Consider the following 24109-nt stretch of genomic DNA (forward strand, 5'->3'; position numbering starts at 1 on the left):
GTCAGCCAGACATTCTCACCCACAGAGAGACAGACACACACATACACACATGCAGAGAAAGACAGATAAATGGACAGAGAGAGAGAGAGAGAGAGAGAGAGAGAGAGACAGACAGACAGACAGACAGACAGACAGACAGACAGAGTCAGAGAGACAGAGACAAAGGGAGGCAGAGACAGAGAAAGACAGAGGAGGGAAGAAAGGACAGAGGAATGGAGATGGAGAGAGAGAGACAGACAGTCAGACAGACAGACAGAGAAAAGGAGACAGAAAATTAGAGAGAAAGAGAGACAGAGATAGGGAGACACAGACAGAGATTGACAGAAGAAGGAAGAAGAAAGGGAAGAATGGAGAGAAAGACAGACAGACAGACGACAGACAAACACACACACACACACACACACACACACACACACAGACAGACAGACAGACAGAGAGACAAACAGACAGACAGACAGAAAGACAGAAAGACAAGTGGATGGACAAACATATAAAAGGACAGAGACAGACACACAGCGAGAGAGAGATAGACACAATGACACACTTATACACATGCAGAGAGACATAGACACAGAGACAGACAGAGACTGAGAGACAGAGACAAAGGGAGACAGAGACAGAGGATGGAAGAAAGAACCGAGGAATGGAGGTGGAGAGAGAGAGAGAGTCAGACAGACAGACAGACAGACAGACAGATGCAGTCAGGCACACATAGAGAGAGAGACAGACAAAAAAAACAGAAAAAGGGAGGAGGAAGAGACTGAGGACTGGAGAGAGAGAGAAAGACAGACATAAACACAGACACACACAAGGACATACACACTCGGAGAGACAGACAGACACACAGAGAAAGACAGAAACACAGACAGACAGACAGAGACAGGCAGAGACAAGGACAGAGGCAGAGAGACAAACATAGGGGCAGAGACAGACACAGAGACTGACAAAGAGAGGAAGCCATAAGGGAGGGAAGAATGGAGAGAGAGAGAGAGAGAGAGAGAGAGAGAGAGAGAGAGAGAGACAGACAGACAGACAGACAGACAGACAGACAGACAGACAGACACATCAGGCACACATAGAGAGAGAGACAGACAGAAACAGAGAGAGGGAGGAAGAAGAGATGGAGGAATGGAGAGAGAGACAGACAGACACAAAGACAGACACACACACATGAACACACACACTCAGAGAGACACACAGACACACAGAGATACAGACAGACAGATAGACAGAGACAGAGAGACAAGGACAGAGGCAGAGACAGACACAGAGACTGACAAAGAAAGGAAGGAAGAAGGGAGGGAAGAATGGACAGGAAGAGAGAGAAGGGGAGAGAGAGAGAGAGAGAGAGACAGACAGACAGACAGACAGACAGACACACTCACATATACAGAGACTGACAAAGAAAGGAAGGAAGAAGGGAGGGAAGAATGGACAGGAAGAGAGAGAAGGGGAGAGAGAGAGAGAGAGAGAGAAAGAGAGAGAGAGAGATTCAGACAGACAGACACACACACACTCTCTCTCTCACACACATACAGAGAGAGAGAGAGAGACTGACAGACACAGAGACAGACAGACACACAGAGAGAGAAAGGAAGACAGACAGACACACAGACATGCACATGCAGAGAGAGAGACAGACAAACATCCAGACACAGAGAGACAGAGAGACAGAGACAAAAATTGGCAGAGACATACAGAGACAAACAAGGGAAGAAGGGATGGAGGAAAGGAGATCAAGAGAGACAGACAGACAGACAGAGACAGAAAGACAAAGTGACACAAATACAGAGACAGACATAAGAGAGAAGAAGGGATGGAGGAATGGAGATCAAGAGAGACAGACAGACAGACAGAGACAGAAAGAAAAAGTGACACAGTTACAGAGACGGACAAAAGAGAGAAGAAGGGATGGATGAATGGAGAAGGAGAGAGACAGACAGACAGACAGACAGACAGAGACAAAGAAAAAACACAGGGCCAATGAGAGGCACAGAGACAGAGAGAGGAGGGAAGGAGGGATGGAAGAATGGAGAGACAGACAGACAGACACACACACACACACACACACACACACACACATACACAGAGAGAGACAGACAGACAGAAGGAGACAGAAAAAGAAAGACACAGACAAAGACAGACAGATGAAGGAAGAAGGAAGGGAGTAATGGAGAGAGAGACAGACCGACCGACAGACAGAGAGAAACAGCATGACAGAGAGAAGAAGGAAGAAGGCAGGTGGGAATGGAGATAGACAGACAGACAGAAAAACAGAGATAGAGACAGACAGACAGACATTCTCACCCGCAGAGAGACAGACACACATGCATACACACATGCAGAGAAAGAAAGACACATGGACACAGTGGACACAGAGAGAGAGAGACAGGCAGACAGACAGAGTCAGAGAGACAGAGACAAAGAGAGGCAGAGACAGACAGAGAAGGGAAGAAAGGACAGAGTAATGGAGATGGAGAGACAGACAGAAAGACAGACAGACACACACACACACACACACAGAGAGAGAGAGAGAGAGAGAGAGAGAGAGAGAGAGAGAGAGAGAGAGAGAGAGAGAGAGAGAGAGAGAATATGACAGGCACACTGACAAACAGACAGAAGGACAGACAGACAGAAGGACAGAGACAGACAGACAAAGACTGAGAGACAGAGACAGACAGAGGAGGGAAGGATTGGAGGAATGATGATGGAGAAAGACAGACAGACAGAGAGGCACACAGAAAGAGAGAGACAGACAGACAGAGACAGAGAAAGAGAGACAGAGAGAGGGAGGAAGAAGGGAAGGAGGAATGGAGAGAGAGAGAGACAGACACACACAGAGACACAGAGAGAGAGAGACAGGCAGAAACACAGACAGACAGACAGACAGACAGAGACAGGCGGAGACAGAGAGACAGGGACAGAGGCTGAGAGACAAACATAGCGGAAGAGACAGATATAGAGACTAACAGAGACAGGAAGGAAGAAGGGAGACAGATACACAGACACACAGAGAGAGACAGAGAGAGAGACAGGGTGACATAATCAGAAAGACAAAGAAAGGCAGAGACAGACAAGAAGGGATGGAGGAATTGGGATGCAGAGAGAGAGACAGAGTGAGAGAGACTGACAGACAGACAGACAAACAGACAGAGACAGAGGAAGGAAGAAGGGAGAGGGGAATGGAGAGAAATAGACAGATAGACAGACGGACACACAGACACAGACAGACAGACATACAGACAGAGAGAGGAAGGAAGAAGGGAGGGAGGAATGAAGAGAGAGACAGACAGACACTCACACACACAGGGACAGACAGACAGTGACAGACAGAGACAGATAGAGACAGAGAGGTAGAGACAAAGACACAGAGAGGCAGAGCAGAGACAGAGGAGGGAAGAAAGGACAGAGGAATGGAGATGGAAGGAGAGACAGACAGACAGACAGACAGACAGACACACACACACACAGACAGACAGACAGAGACAAGAAGGCAGAAACAGAGAAAGAGAGACAGAGATAGAGAAACACAGACAGAAACTGACAGAGGAAAGAAGAGGAAAAGAGGAATAGAGAGAGAGTGACAGACACACACAGAGACAGACAGACAGACAGACAGACAGAGACAAACACAGGGGCAGAAACAGATACAGAATGAGAGAAGAGGGAGGAAGAGACAGAGGAATGGAAAGAGAGAGAGAAAGACTGACTGACAGACTGACAGACATACTGACAGACAGAGACAGAGAGACAAACACAGGGACAAAAACAGATACAGAATGAGAGAGGAGGGAGGAAGAGACAGAGGAATGGAAAGAGAGAGAGAAAGACTGACTGACAGACTGACAGACATACTGACAGACAGAGACAGAGAGACAAACATAAGGGCAGAAACAGATACAGATACGGAAGGAGAGAGGAGGGAAGAAGGGACGGGGGAAGGGAAGGAGAGAGAGACAGAGAGTTACAGAGAGAGACAGACAGACAGAGAGTCGGACAGACAGACAGAAGGACAGACAGATGGAAGGACAGAGGCACACAGACAGACAGAGAGACAGAGACAACGAGACAGAAACAGAGAGAAGGAGAGACAGAGAGACACAGAGACTGACAGAGGAAGGGAGAAGGGAGGGAGGAATGGAGAGAAAGAGACAGACAGACACACACAGACAGACACACAGACAGACAGAGAGACAGACAGACAGACAGACAGACAAACACGGGAGCAGAAACAGATACAGAACGGGAGAAGAGAGAAGAAGGGACAGAGGAAGGGAAAGAGAGAGAGAGAGAGACAGACAGACATACAAGTGGAGGGACAGACAGATGGAAGAACAGAGAGAGAGAGAGAGAGAGAGAGAGAGAGAGAGAGAGAGATTGAGAGACAGACAGACAGACAAACATACAAACACAGAGAGAGACAGACAGACAGACAGACAGACAGACAGACACACACACACACACACACACACACATGAAGAGAGAGACAGACACATACACACCGAGACAAAGAGAGGCAGAGATAGAGACAGAGACAGAGAAAGACAGAGGAAGGAAGAAAGACAGAGGAATGGAGATGGAGAGAGAGACAGACAGTCAGACCAGACAGACAGACACACACAGAGAGACAGACAGACAGACAGACAGACAGACAGAGACAAGGAGACAGAAACAGAGAGAGATAGAGATAAAGAAACACAGACAGAGATTGACAGAGGAAAAAAGAAGGGAGGGAGGAATGGAAAGAGACAGACAGGCACACAGACACACATAGAGAGAGACAGACAGACAGACAGACAGACAGACAGACAGACAGAGACAGAGAGGCAAATACAACGTCAGAAACAGATACATATACAGAACTAGAGAGGAGGGAAGAAGTGACGGAGGAATCGAAAGAGAGAGACAGAGAGAGAGAGAGTGAGAGACAGACAGACGCGCAGATGGACAGACAGACAGAAAGACAGACAGATAGAAGGTCAGAGACACACAGATAGACAGACTGACAGACAGAGACAGAGAGACAAACACAGAGGCAGAGACATATACAGAGACAGAGGAGGGAAGAAGGGATGGAGGAATGGGGATGGATAGAGAGAGAGAGACAGACACACACAGAGACACAGACACAGAGACAGACAGACAGACAGATAGACAGGCACACACACACACACACACACACAGAGAGAGAGAGAGAGAGAGAGAGAGAGAGAGAGAGAGAGAGAGAGAGACAGACAGACAGACAGACAGACAGACAGACAGACAGACAGACAGACACAGAAACAGAGACAGAGACATAGAGAGGAAGGGAGGGAAGAATGAAGAGATAGACAGACAGACAGACAGACAGACACAGAAACAGAGACAGAGACATAGAGAGGAAGGAAGAAGGGAGGGAAGAATGAAGAGATAGACAGACAGACACACACAGAGAGAGAAAGACAGACAGAGACAGACAGATACAGAGACAGAGAGACAAAGACAGAGAGACAGAGACAGAGAGATAGAGACACAGAAAAAGAGAGGGATGGTGAAACAGAGACAGACAGAGATGGAGAGACAGAGACACACAAAGACAGAGAGACAGACACAGACAGAGACAGAGAGATATAGAGTCAGAGAAATATAGAGATGGAGTTACAGAGACAGACAGAGAGACAGAAAGACAGAGAGACAGAGATGACAGAGACAGAGACACCGAGACACACAGAGACAGAGAGACAAAGATACAAAAATACATAGAGATAGAGACAGAAAGACAGAGACAGAGAGACAAAGACAGAGGCAGAGAGAGACAGACAGAGGAGGGAAGGAGGGAGCGAGGAATGCAGATGGAGAGGGAGTTGGGTGGCGAGCGCTCATATTTAACTCAGTTCATATTTTGAACAACCAGACGTATTGGGAAAAGAAAACAATTTGAGTGAAAATTCTCCCTGCCTGTTCTCCTCCTTATCCTCTTTCTCCAGCCTCCCTATTTCCGTGGCCTCCACAGCTGTCAACATCACTTCACATCTCTCCTCTTCTTCCTCTCCCCACAGCTTTATTCCCAGGCAGGTTGATTTTTCCTTTTTATCCTCTTAATACCCCCCCCCCCCCCGCGCACGCAGCTTATCTATGAAAGTGCAGTGATTTGAACCCAGGACCTCCTCGTCCCCTCTCTATTACTCAGATTTGCCCACAGCTGCTGTAGAAACAAGTTCACAAGGAATGACAGTGTTCTCTCTGAGGAGACACAAAGGAAAGAAGTTGACTGGCTTTGCAATTGATTCTAAATTAATATTTCATCCCTCTCAATATCAATCTCAGGGTCAGAAAGAGAAAACACAGGCCTAGGAGATGGTTCAGTACTGGCAAGCTTGACAGCCTGAGTTTGTTCCCTGTGAGCCACATAGTGGAAGGAAGAACCAACTCCTGCAAGGTGTACACATACACACACACACACACACACACACACACACACACACACACATGCGTGCACGCACGCACGCACGCACGCACGCACACACACTAAACATAGTACAAAACTTTGAAAAGAAACTAAGAAAACAACCAAATTAACACTGAAGGAAAAAATTGTTCACTCCTTCTGAGATCTTTTCTACTGCTGTTATGAAATTGTTCAGGCTTTGTTGACAATAAACTAGCCAGAGCTGCCTCGTCATGATTCTTTGGACTTCAGTGGTGCGGCGTCACCTCGCGCTGTCCCTGCTGTGGCAGAATGAAAGTAAACAACAGGCCAATGGGAGACTAACTACCCTGTGGAAAGTAATTACAGACTTTTCATCTGGAGTTATAGACTTTTGAAGGGAAATTCAGGATGAATTATAGTCGTTGCATAAAAATTCTAGGTCCCTCAGCAAGAGTAAAAAGGAATCTTCCTTTCTGAGTTGCAGAATGGACTCTCGTTGCTTTAATATTGTTTCAGTTAATCTGCCAATAATTGTAACATTCAAAACAATAAGGACATGGTTTTTTTTTTAACTAAGCTATTGCTGTGAGCCAATGCTGTATAACCAACCATCCCCACTTTGTAGCTTAACACAGCACTTAATCATTATCTCTTGTGGTTCAGAGTGTTGACCCGGCTCAATTGAGCAATTCTCTTGGGTCTTTGCAAGAAGCTGCTGTGGGATTGAAGGCAGGATTGGACCCAGATGAGGCTAGGCTGGCCTGGAAGTTCCTCTCACAGCTAGCAGTTGATGCGAAACAGGTGCTAACCATCTGGGGCTGTGAGTGGCATTCCTTCCACATGGCATCTTCCAGTGACTTGGGTTCAGAGGTGCGTTGAATCCAGTGTGGACTAGAGCCAGCTTGTGTACGCTTTTAGGGAGGAGTTTCTGGGAATTTTAACCATTAAATTTGTATTACACACACTTACAATGAAATTATGTTTTGAAAAAATAAGGATTCTCAAAAACCCACCATCTGCTAATTATTTGGCTACATCTCACTAATGCATTTTGCACTATTTACATCCGTTGTCTCTGTGCACCCCTCACTGACTTCACAATTCGCTGATTATGTGTTAGAGTTTGTATTTGCCATGAGAATATTACATTATAAAAAAAAATTAGCAAATGGTCCTAATCATTAATTGCCCTTTGGGGATAAAATTGCTTGCTAAATATTTCTCAGCACACTACTGGACTTCTCTGTCTTCTGAAAGGAAGTGCCCTAAATGAGAATGTACCAAGAGAAAGAATACTTACACTTCAGGCCTCTAAACCACTAGCCCCTTTCGCCTGCTTCTGAGACTCTTTTCCTCCTACTGAGTTCCCTGGTCCAGCCTTGATATGAGGGTTTGTGACTAGTCTTCTTGTAGCTTGTTATGTGTGTTTGGTTGATATCCCTGGGAGGCCAGCTCTTTTCTGAAGGGAAATGGAGGAGGAATGGATTTGGGAGAGGGAGGTGTGTGTGAGCGCGTGCGTGCATCTGTGTGTGTGTGTGTGTGTGTGTGTGTGTGTGTGTGTGTGTGTGTGTATGAAGGTACTGAGAGGAGTGGAAGGAGGGAAACTGCACCTGGATGTACTATATGAGAGGAGAATAAAAAAATAAAAAATTAAAACATTAGTGCCATTATTCACAACATTGCTATTTTCAAGTTCTAACATATTAAGCAGCCACAAGCTTCCAGTGGGAAAAGGGTAGATAAAATGATGTTTGGCGTTTTGAGGATGAGCTATAACAGCAAAGCGTTAAGAACCTCACACAATGGTTATTCATATTAGCACCCTCACACAGATTAAGACCTGACAACAGAGAAAATCTAACCATCTCTGGTTCCAGAACTTGAGTCCTTTAGCATGGCTTTTTGATACAATCACTCTAATAAGGCCTTTCATGTCTTTTCTCCACATGGGAGCGTGTAAAACGGCAGTAGTGTACCATCCTTCTGCCTTGACCAGAAGCCTTGCACATGATAGTCATTTAGTCATCCCTGAGCTCTACCACTGTCCTGATTCTCTGTCAATCATTGACTGTCCTGCCTGCCATGATGGTGGAAAACACAAGGCAACTCCATCCCATCCTGGTGCATCTTCAGTGTTATGTAAATAACAAAACCAGGGAACCAAATTGAACTCAAAGCCCTTTGAAAGGAAGAATCCTTTTTCTAATGGTGTGCTAGAAGGGAGTTAAGAAAAGCAAGTATTTACATGGGACAACTATTGAGTTTTTCTCCAACTATCTATATCTAATGTTTATCACAAAAATTAAAAAAGAATGCAAATAAATTGTTCCAATATGAATTAATTTCTATCCTTTACACTCTACTCATTGTTGTTAAGCTCCCAACTTAAAAGGAAGAGATTTCCTCCATAGTTAATGGACTTGTGGCTTACTTTCCAGCCTTATGCATTAGTCACCATCCATCCAGCTACTGTTCTCTTTCTCCTTGGCAACTGCGCAGTTAATTTTCTGAAATTCCCAACCCAGTGCAGTGCCTTTGTTCTTCTTAGGGTTATTTGTTGCCTTTTTCTTCCACAAGAGAAAAATCCTATTAACATGTCTAAAGCAAATGTGTCACTCAGAAGGAGGGAGGGCAGCATGAGACAGGCCCTGTCCCTCCTCCCTCTCGCACCACCTCCTGCCCTGGCTCGTGATTGCCCATCTAGGACACCACAGTTGGGCCGGCTTTTTTTTCTTTTGTTTTTTTGTTTTTTGTTTTTTTTTTTTTTTGTTTTGTTTTGTTTTTGAGACAGGGTTTCTCTGTATAGCCTTGGCTGTCCTGGACTCACTTTGTAGACCAGACTGGCCTCAAACTCAGGTCGATATGCCTGCCTCTGCCTCCTGAGTGTTGGGATTAAAGGAGTGCGCCACCATGCCTGGCTACTTTTTTTGGGGGGGGGGGGCGACTTTTCTAACTCTGCCACATGTTCATTGTCAAGGATCTCAAATGCGAATCTCCCATAAGGAAGCCAAGCCAAAGAAGTGCTCTGACTTCTGGCCAATCCTTTGGTCCTTCCGTATGAATGGCCAATCACTGGTCGTTCATTAAGGCAGAGACCCAATCTAGCACTACATCTAGCCATACAAAGTTATGCAGAAAATAAAATTCTATGAAAAGCAGATTTTCTATATTTTCAGGTGCTACTTCCTGGTTCAAAGGCAGCTCTTTTCTCACTGTAACCTTACATGGTAGAAGAGAAAAACAAGGCTTTTCAGGCCGCTTTTGTAGGAACACAAATCCTGTTCATAAAGGATCAACACTCATGACCTTCCAAATGCCTCGGTCACTTTAGGAACAGGATTTCAGCATATACATTTGGCTGAGCTTTGGGGTGGTAGCAGAAACATTCAGTCTATAGCACATATTCACCGAAAAGAAAGTATGTAAATGACAGATATGCATGTGAAAAGACACCCAATCCATATGTTACTTAGGAGCCTCAGATTAGAGAAGCAATGAGGTAATAGTCCACATCTGTCAGAATGGCCTAAGTCTAAAACACTGACAGCAGCAAATGCTGCAGAGGATGTGGGGCAAGAAGAGAACAAACTTAGAAGCAAACCAGATGTCCTTTGTGTAGGGGAATGGAGAAATAAACTGTCATGTGTCCAGGCAATAGAATACTAGTCAGTACTAAAAAGAAATGAGTTTGAAAGCAGTAACAAGACATAGGGGAATGGAAATACACACTGCCAAGGGCAGGAAGTCAACCTGAAAAGGGTACACATTGCATGATTTGTTGAGTGGAGAGTGGGGTATGATTTTCACATGAACTCTGGTGCCCCATATTTGACCACGTCCCCTGGATGGGGAGACCTGGTGGCACTCAGAGGAAGGATAGCAGGCTACCAAGAAGAGACTTGATACCCTATGAGCATATACAAGGGGAGGAAGTCCCCCTCAGTCACAGTCATAGGGGAGGGGAGTAAGGGGAAAATGGGAGGGAGGGAGGAATGGGAGGATACAAGGGATGGGATAACCATTGAGATGTAATATGAATAAATTAATAAAATATATTAAAAAATAAATAAACTGTAACATTCAGACAAAGACAAAACCATGGCAATAATAAAAGACCACAGAGTGCAAGAGACTAGAGGGGAGAGAGGGATGACTAACTGTAGTCAAGGAGGCTTTAAGGGATGTGATTCTGTGGATGTATATTGTGCTGGCTAATTTCATGTCGACTTGACACACAAACTAGAGGTATCTGAAAGGAGGAAACCTTAATTGAGAAAAATGCCTCCAAAAGATCTAACTGTAAGGCATTTTCTTAGTTAGTGACTGATGGTGGAGAGCCCAGCCCAATGTGAGTGGATCCACTGGGCTGGTAGCCCTGGGTCCTGTAAGAAAACAGGCTGAGCAAACCATGGGAAGCAAGCCAGTAAGCAGCATCTTCCATGGCCTCTGCAGCAGCTCCTGTCTCTAGGTTCCTGGCCTGTTTGAGTTCCTGTCTTGACTTCTTTCGATGATGAACAGTGTTGTGGAAGAGTAAGCCAAATAAGTGCTTTTCTCCCCAAGTTGCTTTTTAGTTATGGCATTTTATTGCAGCAATAGTAACTTTAACTAGGATACATGCCATGCCCGTGTATACTTATAGTTACAAGTATACACTGTCCTGGTTAGTTTTAGGTCAACCTTACACAGAGTAGTTGTTTGGGATCAACTGAGAAAATGTCTCCATCACCTTAGCCTATAGGTCAATCTGTAAGGCATTTTCTTAATTAGTGATTGAAGTGGGATGACCCATCCCACTGGGAGCACTACCATCCCTAGGCAAGTGTTCCCGGGTGTATAGAAAGGAGACTAAGCAAGCCTGTAGATGGGATCATTCCTCCATGGTCTCTGCTTCAGTTCCAGCCTCCAGGTTCCTGTATTGAGTTTCTGCCCTGAATGGAATGAGTTTCTGAGTGAACGGAAAGTCATAAGCTCAAATAAATCCTTTCCTTCCCAAGTTGCTTTGGGTCATGTGGGTTGTTATTGTTATGTGTTTGTTTGTTTTTTGTTTGTTTGGGGTTTTTTTTTTCTTTTGCTTTTTTGAGACAGGGCTTCTCTGTGTAGCCTTGGCTGTCCTGGACTCGCTTTGTAGACCAGGGTGGCCTCGAACTTACAGCGATCCGCCTGCCTCTGCCTCCCAAGCGCTGGTATTAAAGACATGTGCCACCACGCGTGGCTGGGTCATGGTGTTTTATCACAGCAATGGAAACCCTAACAAAAACGTACACTGTATAATGCCAAGAGTGAACTCAATACAAAGTGTCAACTGTGTCAGGGTAGAGTCATACATTATATCAAAACTACCTGTCTAGGGACAGTGAGGGATGACTGTGAATATGTTGCAAGCACACATAGGAGCTCTGTATTTTCTTCACTGTTGCTGAAGCTGGGCATAGTAACATATTCCTGGAATCCACACACTTAAGAGGCTGAGGCAAGAGCATCAAAAGTTCAAGGTCATTATGAACTACAAAGCAGGTTACAGGCCATACTTAGCATGACTCTATCTCAAAAGACTAGATATTGCTATTAACCTGCTTCTCCTCTAAGCAAATAGATATTATGGAAATTAAAATCCTCTTCTCAGACTGACCAGGACAAGAAGAGAAAAGACACAAATTACTAAAATCCAGAGTAAAAGTGTATGTGCTAGGGAGGGGAGGTACTCCCACCAACTGTAACTAAAAGACAAGTGTTTACAACAACATGAGGAAATTGAAACCTTCAAATGGTGTCAGTGGGAATGCAAAATGGCTCAGCAGTTGTGGAAAACAGTTTTGTAGTTCCTTAAAAGGCTGAGTATAGAGTTACCAGGTGACCACAATTGTACTCTTCAGGATGTTCTAAGAGAAAAAAACATGTCTACCAGTCATTTGTACTACAAATATTCACAACCTGTCTATAATGATAGCCCAAGATGAAAACAACCAAATGCCAATCAATTGAAGAGTAACTAAATAAACTGTAATAAGTAGGTCAATTTAATACAATATTGTTCATCCATTAAAAACAGGGTACTGGCCCATGCTACAATATGAAGAAACTTCACAAACATTTTGAGATAACTACAACAGGCAAAAGTCACACAGGTAGAAAAGTGGATTGATGATTGCCAGGAACTATAGGAGAGAGAAAGAGGGGTTTTGGTAACAGGTACAAGGATCCTTTGCATAATGAAATGATCCTTTGCAACAAGTCTCCTCTATAGGATTCACAATGATGGTTGCTCAATCGAGTTAGAGAAGAAAAACTCACTGGATAATATCACCCACTAGATCATATTTGCTAAATGAGGAACCTGGGAATATCACCACTAAAAAGAAGTTTTTACACTACTTTGAGACATCAGGTTTTGCTAATCCATTCGCCCAAGACTCCAATGTTTGATAACTTGCTGTGTTAGTGAAGGTGTTCTGAACAAGGTATTTCCATAACCTACGAGCTGAGTTAGGAATTGATATAACTATTACAAAGAGCATTTTGACATTATATGATTGACTCAACCAATCCCACTTTCCAGAATTTATGCTTAGTACTAATTTATACTGCTCAAACTGTTTATAAAATTCAATATGCTATTTGAAAAATATTGTGACATGTGTAATATTCACTAGAGCAATCTTTTTTCCCTATAATTGATAAGTGCCTGATTTGGAAGTCTTGTGAGTATGTGTGTGTGATGTTTTATTTTCTTTTTGAAACAGGATTTATCACTGTATGACCAAGGCTGGCCTTGAACCCAAGACTTCCTACTTCAGCCTCCCAATTGCTAGAGTTACAGAAATGTGCCACCAAGCCAGACTCTTGAAAGTTTTTAAATATGTAAGGAAGGGGAAGATAATACTAAAAACATAAAATGAAAATCTACAAATAAAAATATAGAAGTCTGATAGTCCTAACTCCTGCCCTGATGCCACCTTCACCAACAACCATCTGGCTTCTGAAATGGGGCTCCTGTAAGGCAAATTGTCATAGAATAAGTTCTGTCTCTACTCTGTTTTGTCTCAGGTCAAGTACGCAAACTCAGGGAGGTCCCATTATTTCTCGGGTGTGCACAAAACTGTCTTACCATCGCTTATGGTGATGTTAGCAAGATCCACAATCTTATCAGGGAGTCCTTGAAGCAATTTGCATTGCTTCAGCCTTGGTTTTTCCCACTGACACTTGCCAGTTTGGATGTTGATGGAACTGCAAAAGATAGAATGGAGAGCCATGAGGAATTATCCAGCTTTCTCATTAAAGTAATGCACAAGGATAATCGTAAGGGAATTGGTACTAGCTGGGTACAGTGGCCCAGAACTTAAGATACTCAGGCATGACTGTCACCGTAAGTGTGGAGCAGACTAGGATACAGGGTAAGACCTTATTTCAAAATTATTAATACTTATCATTAACTAATTATCCAGCTCAATAAGAACAATGGGAAGGACTTCTGCATACCTGTGGCATGCTTTCCCATGCCCATTTCTAGCCTTCAGGCTTAAACAACACAGAGGGGAGCAAAATAGCTAGGAATGGGGCAGGACAAGATTTAGCTCACCAAGCATCACGGGAGAGACTTTGTTCCTCTAGATATGAGTCCTCCCTATCGCCCTTTTTAATGAAATTGCTATTGGAATATAGTCATCTCTGTCCTTAGTAAATGCCTTCAAGTGGTTAAGGATCCTCTCTGTAGCTCCTTGGCCTTCACTATAAACCCTCACCTGTGCCTCATTTATTCGAGCCAGTTCAAGTCAGCCAATGCACTCACTGAGCACCTGTAGACTCTAGGAATGGTAGTAGGGAGCCACAGACAAACAGGGCAGGCTCTTGAGCCTCACCTGGAGATTGAAATTGAGTGGTCCTACACGCTGACTTGTACAGAACATAAGAAAAATATATGTAAACAAATGGAATCTATCAAAACTTCACACAAAAAGAGCTTCTTTTATTTCTGGGTTTTTGTTTTGTTTTGTTTTGTTCTTTGCTTCTTTCATTTGTTCTTTCTTCCTTTGTATGTGTTTGTTGTTCTTGTGGTGGTGGTGATGGTGGTGGTGGTGAGTTTTGATTTGGGTTGTTTTTTGTTGGAGGTTGTTTTGTGTTTGTTTTGAGACAGGGTCCTCCTCTGTAAACCAGGCTATCCTGGAACTTCCTAAGGAGTGCTAGCTGATCTTAAACTCATAGAAATTCTCCTGTCTCGGCTCTTGGAGTTATGTGACTACAGGTATAAAGCACGCGTGTCTGGTTAAGGAGAGCTGTCAGCATTTAAAGCGAGCCGAGCCTGGCACGGAAAGGGTATATACCTCTCTATGGCTACCAGCCAGAGCAAGAGACACACAGAAGTGGCCATCATGTCTACAATAACAAATTATCTCTTAGGCTATAGTACTTGGTGAAGGGCTAGAGCCAAGCAATGACAGGAAAGGGAACCTGCTGTCTTAATGACTGGGCTAGAGGTCTGGACTTCATTCTTTAACAAAAGTCTGCCATGGCAGCAGCCCGACTTCAGCAGGGTTGGGGCGTAGTGGAGTGTGAGAAAGCTTGGAGACAGCTCTAACAGTGTGAGCAAACACTAGTAATGGCCTTATTCCCAGGAGTGGGCTCCAACGGAGAGGCTACCCATGAGCTCCAACTGTGGCTGCCAAAGTCTCTTGCTTTGTTGGCTCCTTAGATGTAAGCAGGGGTGAGTATTATGTAGTCAGAGTTGTGACTTTCTACCAGGGCTTTTAAGCCCCCATCAAACCTGCTGCCCCTCTGCTCTTGCCCATTTAAGTTATTTGGCATACACCATTAGCAGTGAAGAGTAAGCAAAGAAGGCTGCTGATTTTAAAAAGGAAAATGATAAACTGAACAATAGAAGAGTGATGGAGGAAATTATGATGGCCCATCAACGAGACAACAGCTGAGGCTGCCTTCGAATTGATCATTAAAAAGATGATTGCACAGCACAGGAGTGTTTGATAAACCATTGAATGAAAGGGTAAATTACATTATTGGGATGTAAACCATGGTTACCACGACAAAAAACTTAAAGGCATACAAAGAAAGGCCAGATTGGGGGTTACGGAGAGGTTTTTTAATATGCCAAGCAAGAAACAGCTATGTTGAAGGGCTAGGGTTGTGGGTAAGTTTTCTCTTTTGTCCTCTTGAAGTTTGTATTATATGTACATGTTTAACTCTAAAAGGTGAAAGCAAGAAAAAAGATTGCCAGTGGGAGTGAAGGAGGGAGTCTAAAAAATGATTTAGAAGCACCCCCCAACTGGCACAGACCTCACTGCAAGTAAGATAGCATTTGGAGCTTGACAGATACATACCAAATTCTTGTGGCGTTCCTATTCTCATTTTTAATGCACCTTGCTTGGGCTGTCTCAGTAGGGTCAGTTAATGGCCACTTATACGTCCCTTTGTATTTTGAGGGTGTTTCATCCGCTTCGCATTTTCCTGGCTCTACAGAGAAAACGTGTATGCAACATTTTCAAGGGCAAAAGGCACTTAAAAGTATCATGAGCATCCATTATGACCCATCATTGTTACCCTGCACACAGCCATCAGCACATACAAGAGGGAACTGTTTCAACCAGGACATTTAAACTAGGCTTCATGGAAACCAGTTTTAAATGAAGCCTTTGTTTCAAATAAGCCTTTCCTTATAACCCCCAGTTTAGTCCTTTTCATTAGAACCACCCATTAATGGGGTGTGTGGGGGTTCTACTCTTTCCCACTTTAAAAAAATCTTTGACACTTTCATACACATATATAATGAATTATCAAAAAATTTAAAGGCTATAAATGAATGGGGGAACAAACTACAAAAGGGGTGCTAGAGTAACACATCTGGAGCCCCAGTCTGCTGGTTGTCTTATTACTTTGCTATGGAAACACAGGAGACTGTGGGCAGACATCTCTTCTTTATGATAGTCGTCATCTTCTTCATGGTCTCAGGTAGATTTGCTTTCAGTAAAACCAGTATGCCTGCCATGGCCAATATACCCAGGGCCATGTGTCTCTACTGATGGTGCTGAAAGGTGGTACTCACTCCCCCATGGAAGGCTACTGAGCCCCACTTTTGTTATGCGGCTTTGTCATGTTAAGAGAGATGTGCTCTAGGCTGTCTACATGAAAGTCCCCAGTCAGGTACAGTGTGCCTACTGCTTCCGTAATCGTGACTCTAGACACAGTTCCCTTAGATGGTGACAGAATGAGCCAAGAAGTGACCCAGGCAGGTCTGCCCAATCTTCTCTGGTGAACAAGCAAGAAAATCACCTCCTTCTCATTTTTTAGGACACACTGATTAGTGTCATTTACATGGCAGGCTCTGCCTGTGGCCTCTACTCTTCTCTGCCTTCATCCCACTCTAACCTTGTGATCCACAAGCCTCCGCTATTTAATTTGTTTGCCACGAAGGACAGTTCATTCTAATGCTTGTGTGTTAACTCAAAGTTTCTTCAGAAGTCTACTGGGGGAAAGGAACGAAGCTGGCAGCGATGAGAAAGAGATGGAGTGTGCTGGTAGCCTTTCTCTTTTTTACCACTGAAGCTTACCTAATTAGAAAAGAATATATTCATGAGGGAAATCTGGGACAGTTCCCAGATCATTTCCTAAGATGAATAGGTTGGCTGAGTCAGTCAATAAATTAGCAGTTATCTATAGGGCATGTATTGTGTGTAATGACGAAGTTCCCCATGCCGCCAGTTTTTTTTGCATCACAGAGGCAATCCTCTCACACTACTCATAGACCAGCCACTGCTGATATTCACAGCTGGCCAATAGTCTCTTGTAAACTCTCTGTTACCCTACTCATTTATAAACTAGTAAAGTTAGAGGACAGGAGGACATGTGAGCATAAATTTACATGGAAAGGTGATTCCTCAGCTGGGCATAATGACTCACATCTCTAAGGCCAGCACTTAGGAGACGGAGGCCGAGGTACGAAGGCTTCGATGAGTTAAAGACTTGGGTTATATAGTGAGTTCCAGACCACCCTGGGTTACAGAGGGAGACCTTGTCTAAACAAAAAAAAGTAAGACTTTTCTTCCCATTGAATTAAAGCACCCAAACAGTTTATTCATTATGAGTTTTATAGTTTGTTTAAGTTAATTCATAACAAAATGCTCTGTCAAAATAATTACCTATCTTTTGCACTACAACATGGTCAGACTTTACCAATAGAGTCAGTTGATCTTGAGTGAAGTTCCCATGTGTGAGGTTCCCATGTATTTTAGTTCGGATCCTGCTCATTAGTTCCACAGACTCTAAAGAAGAGTTGGCTTTTATAATGACCCAACAGGCACAACTACAAAACAGGGCAGAAAAGAAACCTTGCAGTCAGGTCAACAGTGCACTTCAGCCAGGGCTGCTGAAATTCTATAGCTTATCAATAGTCCATCAGCATTAAGTGATAGATGCTGAACAATGGTGAAGAGCAGTACATGGAAATAGTCTGATACATTTTCTTGCAGGCATCCGAAAAGGACAACTCAAAACCTATTTTCAAAAGAATGGTCCACAACATTTGTATTATGTTGAAATTGCCTAGCCAGAAGATTTCTCTAGGAGTTTGTAGTAATTAATAGGGAAGACAGAGTACTCGCGAGTTATTATTTCAGAGAAAACCTTTTATCGTTTTGGTCCTTCAATTTATCCGTCATTACTGCAATAAGGCAAATAGGCACAGGTCCAATTTGTCTATACAGAAGTGTTCTGCTGAAGGCTGTGTCCTATAAAAGACTAATAAGGATGATAATGATAACTAACATTTGTGGAGTTCTTGCTCCACATGTTTTGATTCATTTAATTCTTACAACAACCTTATAAGGTAGTGATGTTATTATTCCCATTTTACAGATGAGAAAACTGAGACTTAGGGACATAACATTTCCTGCAAACTTTACCAACTAGTTTTTATCCCCTGAAAGATAATAAAGAATAGAGCTGTCCTTGACCTCCAACTCTACAATAAGGTCTTTCAATTTTTCAGATTACGCCAGTATTCTATTAGAGAGAACATTCCAGATTCACAAACTTGCCTACACCCTTTTCCCCATTGCTGTTTTGCATACAGCCTTTGATGAACATAATTACTGAGCATCCTAACAATTATTGGACATTAGATGCCCTTGCCTTTATGTCAAGCTACTTCATATGGCAAATAGGAGGCGACTTAACCCCACTCATCGTACTGCTTTTAATTGGAACGTATTTCTTTTCTGAATTCATGTTTCCACTGTAAAGAAGCCTCTGCTTTTTGAACCTCTCCATTGCAGCTGGCCCTCAGTCCAGCACCTTGGACATATCAGCAATCTTGTCGTGAGCCTTCTTTGCCCTTTTTTCCCCAATAGTTCTCAAGCTTCCTAATGCTGTGACCCATAGGTTGAGAACCACAGCTCCGTGTCCACTATGGCATGTATTAAACAGAGCAGCGACAGCCACTGTTCCAAGAGGAGCTGGCCCATGAGTATGAACAGTATCTGGGGTGTTTCTCATTGGGTTGTTGCTGTTTTCTCAGCATTTCATTGACCTTATTGACCATAGCAAACACTTTACTTCCCCATCCCCAAATTACAATTACTTTGGACCACATTTCCTCTTCAGTACAAAGAGGCAGCAGACAGGCTGCAGAGGCTATGTTGTGACCAACTGAAACTTAGTCAGTGAATGCAAAAGCCTAATTAGAGCATCTGTGAAATAAGCACCAAGTTCTTTGATCTCCTCTGACAGCTCTGACCGAAAGGCTGCACATTGCACATACAGAATTAAATGGAAGGAAAGTCAGAACTAAATGTACCAGCTATGAATAAACTCATCTCCTACCTGTATGGTACATGAAAAATTGTAGCCATTCCTTGCCCTTTTTTCTGTTCCAACCAATGGGGGGAAAAAGTACACAGTCAGTGAAATCTTTGAACAAACATCAAATTTAAACACAGGGCTTATCATTAACAAGCGCATCATAATTATTCTTTACATTTACACAACCACTGCCTTCTTCAAATATCCCTTAAGCACACTAATGTGTTTAGTGTTCACACCAAGCCTGCAGTTTCTAGATGAAGCCACTTACTCGGGGAAGTTAATGATTTACTCAACAGCACAATGCAAGCCTTCTGGATACTGGCATGCTGGTGATAATAAACAGAAACCGCTAAATCACCCTAAGCCAAGGAAGCGCTTCACAGATGCTAGTTAGCTCTGTCCTTCTAAGAGCACTTATTTTACAAATAAGCAAATGGAGGCCCAGAAAGGTTGACGCGTTGGCACCGGGTCCCACAGTCAGATGTGAAGGAACTGGATGCCTCGGCAGAGTAGCACATGAGAGCTTTTACCCATAGCATTTAGAGAAATTTCCATTATATTGTGTCAGCTGTGCGCTACATTTTAATATTCTGACAGCTGTTTACAGCAAGTATTTTCAATGATGGCAGGTGACTTAGAGTGCACTATTGGATTTACTGTATTTTATGTAGTCAAAATATTTATCTCACATTTAAATACCTTGAAAGCTGTGTGCTTTCTAACCATTTTAAAGTGTACCATTGCACAGCTCTGAGGAGTTGAAATAACCACTGGAGTTTAGGTCAAAGACAATTCAAGGTTATTTTGCTGTACTCGGACTACAAATATAATTTAGAGGGAGAGTTTAGTTTTGTTAGGAGAACAGCAGACTTACAAACTGTTGCCTCTTGGAAGAGTGACAATTTTCTGTGAGATGGTCACAATCAAGAAATTATGCTACCATTGATGATCCCTAAGTCCTTTCACACACTCAGCTCAAACTTCTTCAAAAAAGTTGTCTTGTCACATGGTCAGTTCAGAAGAAACAACCCTAAAGGAAGTAACTTAATTTGACCCTCAACTTTCACCTCTGACCTTGCCTAGTAATATACTCCCGAGCAGAAGAGCTATTTATTTATGTCTAATCATTTTTAGGATGAGTCACAAGAAGCTTCAATTTGAAAAATTACTTACAATATGTCTGTACATGGCCATCTCTTCTTTAGAAGTCTTTCTGTATCAAAAGCATCACAAAATTATAGAACAATGCAATGTAGCACAAAATGCATGAATGACAAGGTAAGGACAATGACAGGTGTGAGGTAACAGAGTTCCAGCAGTGCTGGAGCTTCAAGGGGACCCTTGAAATGAGCTGGATTGTTATTTGCATACTAACGTGGTAGTAAGACTTTTACTCAGCAGCAGATCCAGGAACAAATCCCATGATGCTATAAACAAGAGTGCATTAAAACATACATGTACAGTGGTAGGAATTACTCAATTATCTATGCAATCAAAGAATGACTAAGCTAAGCTGGAAGTGGTGGTGCGTGCCTTTAATCCACTCTCCCTGAGGCAAAAGCAGGTGGGTCTCTGTGAGTTTGAGGACAGCCTGAATCTGCATGTTAAGGTTCCAGGATAGCCAGAACTGCACAATGAGACAATGTGTCAAAACGAAGAAAGAAGAAAGAAAGAAAGAAAGAAAGAAAGAAAGAAAGAAAGAAAGAAGCTTTTATAATTTGACCACTTTTCCTGGGTGGGGAGGCCTGGTTGCACTCAAAGAAAGAATAAGCAGGCTACCAAGATGAGACTTGATAGGCTGTGACCATATAGTGAAGAGGAGGTCCCCCTCGGTCATAGACCTAGGGGAGGGGAAGAGGGTGAAAGAGGGAGGGAGAGAGGAACAGGAGGATATAAGTGATGAGATAGCATTTTAGTTGTAATATGAATAAATTTAAAAAATTAAAATTAAAATTAAAAATATGTGACATAGAAGATGTGTATGGTGTATTATGAAACAGGAAAAGAATGTTGTTAAACAGTATATAACGTAGGTACTCTCTTATTAAATGCATTTAAAACCTAGAAGAATATATGATATTAGATGTTCATAGGTACTCTTCCAGGGGTGAGAAAATGTGAGTTTTCAATATCTATATCATAGATTTCTATACATTATTTCTGCATAGTTTTACAATGGCCACATTATTACTTTGGCATTGAATAAAAGCAACATCTGACTTTTAAAACAATACTGGAGACTCCAAATATCTTCTATTTGCTTCCAGTCTTTTTGAAGGGAGGTGCTGAATGTTGGTGTCTAGTCAAAATTCTTACATTGAAGCCTAATATTCTATGTGGTAATATTAGATGGTGAACTCTTTGGGAGGTAATTAGGTAATGAGGGTGGAACCCCATAGGAATAGCCTTTGTGAACTAGTGAACATTGTAAGTGAAGACATAAGTGCTTCCTGCCTGTGTTCCTTGGCATGTAAAGATGAAGTGTGAGGGAAACATTTGCTGGGCCTGAGGCCAACCCATCTATGGTATTTTGTTTCCTTAGCCCAAACTAAGGCAATAATGTATGCTAATTTTAATTGATACATAAGCTTTCATGAACCTATTTTTCTTTGAACATGTACAAGAAACCCAAGAGCCAACATATAGAAAGTAGGCAGGTATGTGGAGGGGTATTCACATGTAGCGTATTTAGACGTGGCGTGGTACCATCAGAGGCTTTATAAATAGGCCAGAGTCTTTCTCATATGAGAATGTCTACTCTCCTAAAACTGGACTTGTTACATTGAGAGTGAGGTATTGCAAACTGGGTCTCTACTTTCACTCCTTCCTCTCTCTTTTTGTCTTGTTCTTCCATTGGCTTTACAACCTACAGTGAGACAAATGTGTTCTTCATTCCTAGATATCAACAAGGGAAACTCACCGACCCAGGTGGTCCCCCAGTTGCCCTTTAGCTCACAGAAGATGTCGTTTACATACCTGCTTTTAATTTGAATAGCCAAGTTAGCAAGAGAAAATTCACTGTTGTGAAACATAGAATTCAACTGCAAAGGAAAAAAAAAAGATCAGTGTTGGTGTAGCCACTCTTCTGCTTTAACTCAGTGAAGTCATGGGACAATGGGAGCTGTGTTTGTCATTTCAGTGAGCCCAGCATTCCCAAACTTGCTCCAAGTTTTCAGTTACCACGTTCACACACTTAGGAGATAAGTTTCTCTCCAATCTAATTTCAAATATGGAAGCCCTAACCTACAAATCTAATCCTATTGGTCTACAAAGCCATTAGGGAAGTGATTAAAGTTAAAGGTCGAGTCCAAATCCAACATGAACTGCTATCCTTATAAGAGGGCAAAGAGAAAGGAGAAGTGTGTGTGTGCACACAAGAAATACCATTTGAAGGCACAACAAAAAGGCCAAACAAGAAAATCTCACCCAAATCCAACCCTTAATAGTGCTTTTCTCTTAAATGTCTACCCCACCCTGACTCCCACCTAGAACTGTGAGATAACAAATGCCTGCTTTAAAGCTACTCGCTGCATCTTTGTACGGCAACCTGAATGCCCCGAAACATTTATCTTCAAGCACTTAGAATTGGGTCATACACACTTCAACACCAGTGCTGATGGAGAAAGGGGAGAAGCAGTCTGATCATTCACTGCTGGGCCGAAGGTACACATTGGTATTGTCACTTCTCAGAAGACCATTTTATATTAATTTTTACATTGTAAAATGTTCATGACTTTTGATTCAGTGATTTAAAATTTAAAAGTAATCCTACGAAACTATTCAAGGGCCTCTAAAATAATTTGAAGAATGTTACTCATGAAACTCTTTAAAAATAGAGAAAAAATAAAAACAACCTAAGTGCCTACCAATAAAGCACCTTGATTTGAAAACAAAATGAAAGTCTCTGTTGCGGTCATATAGTAAAATCTTATGCTTCTGTTAAACTCTTATGTGGTAGAATGATATCCACTACAACGAATTTGATCAAAAAATACATAGTAAAGTGTCCCTGGTATTCATCAGTTGTGTAAGATGTTTGCCTAGTCTGCAAAATTATCTTGGTTTACTCCTCAGAATTGAAAAAAAATCCACAGGTAACTGGAAAGGGATCAAGGTAAAAAGTAGTATAATAACTATGATACCAATTCTTTTTCTGAAAAAAAAAACCACATCTATGACTATGTAGAAAAATAGAATATACCTCAACTTATTAGGAGCAACAGTAGAGATCAGACATTGCCTGGTTTAGATATTCTGATCTCACAACATATATTAGTTTTATTATCAAAAAATGTATGAACAAGTAAACTATCTACTATGTTGTAGAGGAAGAAACATTGAAGAATAGAAAATAAAATGACATGAACACACTGCCATAGGCTTTGCTATTACTTCTCTATTTCCCCAACTAGGAAGATTTGGCAATGACTCAGAATTTGTGTCTGTGGAGGAAAATGTACAGATCTCAACAAATCAAAACAATAGTATCTCACAAATGTTTTCAACACTGGTAGTAAGGAAGAGATTGCAGGCATCTTCAGAGTGTTGCCTAGAGATTAGATATATTGACAGTGAAAATGATCTAGATTGACTAACTATGAAATAGATTATCTGTAGAAACAGGAGTCTACTTTCAATATATTCTGTCTTGGCCACATATATTTGACAAGTACCATAAATATTTTAAAAAAGGATTTTACCCAATCTTTTGTAAATTCATATATAACAGTGGTAATAAGGACCCTTGGCTCTTCATCAAAGACAGAGAAGCTCATTTTGATATTGTAGAAGGAAACTGTAATTAAAAATAAATAGGTTAATTTTAGTTATTTACATCAAGAAGTACAACTTCTATTTCAGGCGGTGGTGGTGCACACCTTTAATCCTAGCTCT

The 24109-nt window shown here is 42.3% G+C and overlaps 1 protein-coding gene across 1 annotated transcript in view; it reads right to left on the reverse strand.

Moving 5' to 3' along the window:
* The window catches only part of ADGRG4 (adhesion G protein-coupled receptor G4), a gene marked incomplete at its 3' end in the record, with an annotated part of 132658 nt that overhangs the window by 56331 nt on the left and 52218 nt on the right, over positions 1-24109 (reverse strand). The window contains exons 5-10 of the mRNA XM_084789765.1: positions 23917-24011; positions 22141-22257; positions 19235-19278; positions 17554-17717; positions 15739-15871; positions 13515-13633 (exon numbers count right to left, since the gene is read on the reverse strand). Coding sequence (XP_084645891.1) covers positions 13515-13633; positions 15739-15871; positions 17554-17717; positions 19235-19278; positions 22141-22257; positions 23917-24011 — 672 coding nt within the window. The remainder of the gene's footprint in view (positions 1-13514; positions 13634-15738; positions 15872-17553; positions 17718-19234; positions 19279-22140; positions 22258-23916; positions 24012-24109) is intronic.

Source organism: Acomys minous, assembly GCF_964271855.1.
Source record: "Acomys minous genome assembly, chromosome: 7".
NCBI lineage: Eukaryota > Metazoa > Chordata > Mammalia > Rodentia > Muridae > Acomys > Acomys minous.